The sequence below is a fragment of the Poecilia formosa genome, unplaced genomic scaffold (genome assembly GCF_000485575.1).
Source record: "Poecilia formosa unplaced genomic scaffold, Poecilia_formosa-5.1.2 Scaffold92, whole genome shotgun sequence".
Taxonomy (NCBI): Eukaryota; Metazoa; Chordata; class Actinopteri; order Cyprinodontiformes; family Poeciliidae; genus Poecilia; species Poecilia formosa.
In genome coordinates, this window is record NW_006800031.1 from 1,550,252 (window position 1) to 1,558,453 (window position 8,202).

Sequence of the window (8,202 nt, forward strand, 5' to 3'; positions counted from 1 at the left end):
ATACTGGAGCATATTGAAGTGTTGGGTTTCTTGTCATAAATGTGTGCTTCTGTATGAATGTACTTTAACAGGATGTGCTGAAGTGAAAATATGCAGCCTTAGCCATCCCTCCTTGCACAAATATGAACTTTGAATGAATAAATAGTGACATTCAAAGAGAGCTGCAACCAGTGCCAAAAAAACACCCACCCTCATTACAGGAAGTACACCAACACATATTGAACATTTCAGAAAAAAATACCCAACTCTTTCTGCAATGTGCAACAAAGGAATAAGAAGAGAATGTCAGCAGAGAGGTAAAAAAATTATATGACCCAAAAAGTGCAAGTCACTTACAATCCCCAGCAATCCATATCACGTGAACTACAAAGTTCAATAAGTACGATTGTGATTTTATATGATGACTCAACCTGTGTAATGGTGGCAAATGGCAAAATGTAATGTTTCAATTGTTGATTTTTGTGATTTTATGAAGTAAAGCACTTTGAACGGCCTTGTTGCTGAAATGTCCTATACAAATAAACTTGATTGGTTAGGCTTGATAAAGTACAGCATAAGTGCAGGAAGTAAAATTATTAATGCTTTCAAATTTAATTAGAAAAATAAAAAATGTCAATATGCATGTGTATGTAACCCTTTCACAGTAAATACTTTCTATAAACACCTTTCGCTGCAAGTCTTTGCACATCTGGGCACTGAAAATTTGCTGAATGTTTTTTTTTTTTTTTACAAAATAGCTCCATCACATTGGATGTTGAAGATCTGTGAACATCAGTTTGATTATGTGTTTTTTGGTTGATGTGTAAAGTTGTTGTATTTTCTGACACAAATAGCATTCTGTGCACAAACCAGAAGTTCAGCCTCAACTGATGAGCATTAATGCACTTGTTTGCTATGTTGCCTTTTTGGCTTTGGGAAAACTTCAAACATGACATTTTTAAGGCTTTCCTACAGTACTAACTTTTTCTCCAACCTGAGCTGTAACTCCTCCAAAGCCTCTTGGTAAACAGTAAATCAAAATATTTGTTTACTAATCTTCTATAACAAACCTCAAAGGCTGTCTCAGATATGCTCTTCACTAATTAAGAGAATTAAGTGAAGATCTATCTGAAGCCAACTGGTTGAACTGGAATTTATTTATGCTTATATTCTCTATAAGCATCAGAATATAAAGGGGGTGAATATAAATTACACACCAGATCTTTGAGATTCATATTTCCAAACTAAAAAATATAAAAACTATATACCACTTCCTTTTGCTTCAAAACTGTTCACTGCTGTGAGTTGATAAAAAAAAAATCTCAGAATAAAACATTGAAGTGGTTAGAAAGCGATAAAAAAAACTTCACAGTTATGAACACAAAGGACTGTAACAAACCAATCCGAGAAGTTTTTGTTTTCTTTCCAGCTAAAAGACAGATGGTTTCACTGAGACTCACCTACAACCCTGTCTCCAGTCTGAATGCCCATCTTCCTCATGGCTGCAGCAAACACTGCCACATCACGCCTCAGCTCCCCAAATGTGACCTTTACGATCTCCTCCTTCCCTTCCCCTGTTACACAGACACAGAAACAGAATTAATACATGAACCAAGAGACAGAAAAGTGCATCCATTACAAATTCCTTCAGTACAAATGACCAATCTGACTGGATTTATTTAGGTTTTAAAAGTCGTTGTGAATAAGGGATTGCTAAATATTGTTACCCACCAGAAAGACATCTAAATGTCAAGACAGACACGACAGATAACACCAACACAAGAAAATATCACAGGAAATAAAAGTGCAGGTGAGTGATTATCTGGTAAGAACATCACAGCAGACAAGAAAACAGACCCCATCTCTCTATCCCATATCTTACTGACATTTACAGAGGCTCCACAGCATCCTGACCAATGGGTATTTCTACAATTACATTACAGCTCCTCAGGAAGGCTGGGCATGTACAAAACACTCTCCAGAGAACACACACACACACACACACACAAATAAAGAGAGACCTATCCATTAGTAAGTGACATTGAGAAGCAGGGAAAGGAGCAGCAGTTAATCTAATAACGAAATGACGCCACCACACCGACTCAAGTGTTCCAGAGCACCCTCGACTCACTTCTCTCAAATCCAGCCTTCTTTCTTTCTCCTGTAACATGATGCAGTGTTATTCAGCTCTGCTTTATACGTCTACCTACTTGCAGCATAGAGAGCCACTTTGTCCTGGTTGGCATGCTTAAGCAGGTTCTCTGCGAAGTTGAGTCGGGCTCCTTTAAACCACTCTGGAACGTCTGAGATCCGCTTGGATACGTCCACCACCTGGTGCGACCGGCCCCAAAAACACAGGGGAAGGAAGAGTCAAAAACCGAATCATTTCAGTCTGTTCTGTCAAGTTTCTCTGACTCAGTAAACTCCCATGTCAATATTCCAATTTTGCTTATTTAATACTTTTCCAAAAAAAGGAAGCTAATTAAATGTAAATGTCCAAACAAGCTGCCAGTGAGGGAACAGCCCCACCCACAGCGCATCACTGCTCCAAAATGACTCATTTACTGTCGTACAGTCCAGTCTGCCAGGATGAATATCAGAAGGACTACATCGGGTAGAAAATGTGGTCATTTAGTGCAGGGTGATGTAAAATCCATGTGTACAAAACAGGTGTGTCAATCCTGCGTTAGTTTATTGCCTTAAAGTCGTGTCAGCATCCTGAAACTACAGATTATCAAGATGACTAACAGCAATAGAGGGTAATAGTGGGCATGACTACTCTCACAATTAAGATCTGCATCAGAGACGTATTATGACTTCATTTTAATGTAATTTAATGTCTTATTATAAGAGGAAAGTATGCAAAATGGAAACTGATTGCAGCTGTAATTTTCAAGAACCAAGCAGAATCTGAAATAATTTGACTTTTGCTTTATATTCGACTACTTTTCGGTTGTGCTTACCTCTTCATAAGGTTTGGAGCTGACAACTCCACAGAAGCGCCACACCTCTGCCCAGAACTCTGGATACGAGTCCACAGACCACTGGTAGAGATCATTGTAGTTTGCTAGAAGACACAACATTTGAACTTATGATTCTTCTTGGAAACATACCACCCATCTGAACACAGTCACACATCAAGTACCATTTCCTGAAACAGTCCTCAATGAAGTCGATGCCTGCAGCAGAACCTACAGGTCATGGGAGGAGTACGACAAAAATGGGTGGCACAATTTTAAGAAAATATTTACACTACAGACGAAACTATAACGAAGAAGCTGACCGACTCTCCTTTTAGTGACACTTTTCCACTACACAATGTCCCCATCCCTTTTCATGAACCTTAGCATTTCAGCTGCAAACAGTAAAGAAATGGATAATATATTAAGCAACATTTTTCTACCCGTCGTTACGGCTTAAATTTTTCATGAAAAAAAGTTTTCTCACAAAAACAAACAGAACAAGCCACAGTACTGACTAGAAAACAATGGAGCACACAAAAGACAGGAATCACCATGGAGAACCAGAATGTACTACAAAAATGTTGCTTAATATATTATCCATTTCCTTCAAATTAAGAGTCTTGCTCTTTTGTAGTGTAGATTAGATTAAAAGAAGGTTTCAATTTGCTAATTGCCTTTAACCAGTCAAAAAACTGGATTTATTTATGGTTTCTAAATAAAGCTAACATATGTGCTCTTGAAAATAATAGAGTTCAAGTTCTATTACCTGAAAGAGGTTTCAAATACGTATATATACATATTTAATACATATATATTGGATTAGGATTTGCGCAAATTTCAAATTTCTAATTGGCTTACACCAACAATTCACAGGGTTGGTAATTTTGACTTTCAAAATAAGAGTTTATAGATACAGTTGAAAATTAAAGCCTCACTCTTTCATTGGGGTAGATTAATGTAAAAAATAAAAAAATTAAAAAAGTCCAGCAACTCATTGAAACAGTGGTTGTGGTCTGCCTTTAGTACAACTCTGAGTCTAAAAGAAATACAGATTTTTGTGACAACCATTAGTACAAACAAATTAACTGTCACTTAGAGCTTATATGCACCAACAGCGAGAAAATGAATTATTCAAGACAAGTACATCAATATTTACTTGAAACAAACACCTCAGAGGGAAGTAGAGCGGAAAAACCTTAGAACTCCCTCTACAAACTGAAGCGGATGAACAAGTACAGGAACAAGTGCCTGCTTAGGTTGTGTTCCCTTTATCTCTGAAGCAGGAACTTTGATCTGGGTATGATATCAGATCCAATGTAGACATGTTCCACTTCCAAGTTTGAAAACAGTGAGAGAGGGATTGGATCATTTATGTCCTCAGTGACCAGGCTAACTAGGGTCAAGATTTTCCTCTGCATTTTGTCCTTTCAAAGACTGTAGTAACATGTTAACTAAAACAAATTGTGTTTGTTCAAGACTTGAGATGTAAATTCGAAGCATGGTAGTGGTTTTCAACTGAAGCTAGCTGCACACTGGTTGAGTTGTTAGCACTGTGCTTTTCATCAAGGAGGTTCAAAGTCAGGCCTGGGGTCTTTCTGCTTGGAGTTTACATTTTCTACATGAGAATGCATGGGTACTCTGGCTGCCTCACTTCGTCAAAAATATGACTTTTAGGTGGAGCTGGAAATTTGAAGAAATGATGCAGCACCAATTTAGATTACTTTGGTTTGGTTTGGTTTGGTAACCAATTGTGTAGAGACATGCAATGCAACCAGTCCGCTTTGTACAAAACAAAGCTTCATGCTATGAAAAGTTTGCAAACATCACATTGATTTTATAAATTACAAATTGTTTAATAGCTTCTTCTTGTTTAATGTTTATCATTTTCACCAACATTTGTGCCACAGATAAGTATTAAGACCTCTTTCAGCATCTCTCCTCGATAATGGCTTTCCATTCACTGTCTTCATCAGGTTGTTCTGCATTCCACAGAGCAGTGTCAGTTTTCACATTTGAAGCAGGCCACTGTGTTTCCTCGCCCGGCTTCTTCAGCCTTGACAATCAGGCCAAGCTACTGTTACAATCTGCTAATTACAACTAAAAAGGGGCGCGGCGAAGAGATTGGAAGCCCTGCTTAGCAACAGACCTCTGATGCTGATTCTTCCAAGTCGTCTAGATTTGGCAACGTTGCACAGTCACGTAGGTGTAGATGTTGCATGAAACAATGCTAACAAGTAGACAGCGCCTCTAACTATTTCTATTATCTGCAGCTCAGTCTGCAGCTTCGTAGGCTCAATGAAATCCGACTTAGACGGTCTCCGACACACCTACAATGAACCTGGACCATTCGTCTCCCTCCCTCCTCCCCACTCACCCAGATTAAGTCCGTAGTCCGAGTTGACCTGTATCCTAAACTTGTCCATCTGTGTGTTCCTCTTGGAGTCCGGGTACCAGAGCACCTTGCTCTCCGTATCCATGATTGTCTCGTCCTTCCCTTCCATGTCTTTGGACATCCTTGTTGCGTCCCTCTTCACAGGAGTCAAAACACCACGTAGTCCCGAGCTCCTCACAAACAACTGACAGTTCCAGGAAGTGCGGTGAGGTATTTAATGGGCTCACCAGCTAGCTGCTTCGTTTGAATGGCTCCAGACTGCGGGACTCGGCTAGATAACGTACAGTCAAAGGCAAAGCGTGAGGGGATGTCAATGTAGCTTCGAGACCACGCCCCCATCGTCATGACGTAGCCTGGCGTGCTGGGTGTTCAAGATCGAAAGTGTTTGAAACTGTTGCGTGTGATTTAGGAAGGCTCTTCAGAAATCCTTAAAGCGACTATTTTACATAGTCAGAAAAGGTGAAAGATGAACTGTAACAGTTGCTATGCAGAAGATTCGAATTTGGCCAAATAAAATTATCTCTCATTCACTCACATTACTGCATCACATCAAATAATATTACTCAAATAAAATCAAAATGCACAGTGCAGGGAAAACTACTAAATTGACTTAAACTAAATTGAAGTGTCATGAAATTCTAGTTTAAGATGTATATGTTTTTTATTTTGTTGAAGTTCCCTCTACCTGCTAGTCATTCTTACCTAAAAAATTCTCACTACTTTATCCACTTCAAGTTACTTCATTAAATGATAAAGAAGCAGGTTTTAATCGAAAATGCACCACACTTCTGGTTTGTAAACAAGTTTCATTGTTCTACTGTTGTTTTACTTTTTATTTATTTCATTTACTTAGCCTCACAAATTAGAACAGATTAAACATGCCAGTCGGTTGCCTTTGTACCAAAGACGTATTTACTCTTCCTTGAATAAGAAAGGCAGCTTGCTGTAGAGATCTTGAATGTCACCCGCACGTGAACGCGCAGAGGTGATGATGTTGGTGTGCGCGCGGGAAACTTCTCCGGGTCACTGATTGGTCCTTAGCAAACTGGTTCCACATCAGCCGACAGATCGCTCTATGCGTGGAGGCGTAACTCCAGCGTTAAGCTGCTCTCTTTGCTCAAAGAAAAGCTGAAAGAGGTGTTTGAACTGCAGCTTGTCAATCAGAGACCTAGGACGAGGGATGAGCTTAGGGGTGTGACCAATGAGAAAGCGGAAAAAATACCCTCCTGTTGTTCATTTGATCCCTCTAATCAGGTTTTTTAAGAGTTACATAATGTTTTATCCAAACGTTGCTTCACTCGTAAACTCCTAAACAACTGATGGCTTTGTCTGTATACCACATGTGCATTCTTCGTATAGGAAGTGAAAAGAAATGACTGAAATATTGTAAGAATTTGAATTTTTCTGACAGATGAACATGCTTTAATCTAAACCAAACTTCATGGTCACATGTTTCTACTCTCAATTCTCAAGTCTTTTACAATCTCCAACAAGTGTTGTTTTAGGAATTGCTTTGCTTCATCCAGCTTGCCTAAGAAAACCATCCTGATAGCATTATTTTTGCAACCACCTGTTCTGAGCACTCTGAAACATCATGTTTTCACCGCCATCTTCCTATATGTTCATGATGATGCACGGTATTGGTTTTCTGACACACATAACATTTTGTAGGCCAAAAATGTCAATTTTCTTCTCATCTGACCAGACCAACTTCTTCCACTTTGTTCCCTTCAAAGCTTTTGGAAAGTTTTTAAATGGATGATGCTTTCTATTACCGATGGTTTTCTTCTTGCCACTCTTTTATCAAGGCCATGCGTCTAATTATCAGATTCTTCTAATCAAACTGTGGCTCTCTGTATTCTTCTGTGTTTTAGGGTGTCATACACTTAATGAGGAAAACAAGGTTTATTGGGTCTGTTGAGTCCACAACATAACCAAATGCATTAATAGTAGTTCTTTGTGAGGAGCTTGACTTACTCTTTTAAATCTTTTGGGATGTTTTGGTCATTCTTTGTTGTTGTTGTCAGCACAAATTCAGACTGTACATGGATTTGGGTATTGTATTCATGTTTCTATTTGTCTCTAAGTGCAATTTGAATATGATTTCTAGGTTATAGCCTCTAGCTGGCTCGACCGGAGGGACCACATAGGAATAACCAGAATAACTTGTTGACTGAGCCTCATACCACTGCTGTCTCACAAGGACAAACCCTTTCCAATTTGTTGAGAAAAAGAACACAATATGCAAAAAGAAAAGAAATTATTGAAATGCTAAATACAAATGTCTCATATGGGGAAGCTGACCATATAGGACTTCTTATTTATCAATGGAAAAATTTATTTAATCCTCTCAAGTCTTGAAACAAACTTTGCTCTGATGTCACTGAATGTGTTGCAGTTTATCACATGGATTTGTATGTTAAATAAAAATATACATTTTTAAGAAGATATAGCAGGCAAAATATTTGCATGTCTACCGCTTACAATTTAAGATCTGCCCTTCTTGAATAAAGTAAATATTATAACGAGTTCTTCACACAGACAGACGTTGCTGTAAGGATACCTGCATTTACTAAAAATAAACTAATTCAGACTTACAACAACCCATTGCATGTGTTGACCTGACTTAAACGCCTTTGATGTTGCACTTCAGGTTCCGGCTCTTGGTGTACTCTACCTGTATGTACTCCATAAATAATACACAACAATACACCACAGTTTATTGTTTGTCTGAGTAATGCTCTATCACACCAGTAACTCAGGTATTCTCTCATCAAGCCCACATTCCTGCATTACAAACCTTTTGACACATACTCAACAGAAGAGTTGTCATTACTTTTTCAATGCTGCCCCCTCGAGGAGACCACG

The 8,202-nt window shown here is 38.6% G+C and overlaps 1 protein-coding gene across 1 annotated transcript in view; it reads right to left on the minus strand.

Annotated features, from left to right (window-relative positions):
- The window catches only part of aacs (acetoacetyl-CoA synthetase), a 48,223-nt gene extending 42,564 nt beyond the window's left edge, over positions 1–5,659 (minus strand). The window contains exons 1-4 of the mRNA XM_007557867.2: positions 5,317–5,659; positions 2,943–3,046; positions 2,190–2,310; positions 1,440–1,553 (exon numbers count right to left, since the gene is read on the minus strand). Of these exons, the coding sequence (XP_007557929.1) occupies positions 1,440–1,553; positions 2,190–2,310; positions 2,943–3,046; positions 5,317–5,455 (478 nt within the window). The 5' untranslated portion in view covers positions 5,456–5,659. The remainder of the gene's footprint in view (positions 1–1,439; positions 1,554–2,189; positions 2,311–2,942; positions 3,047–5,316) is intronic.
- Between the last annotated feature and the right edge of the window lie 2,543 nt (positions 5,660–8,202).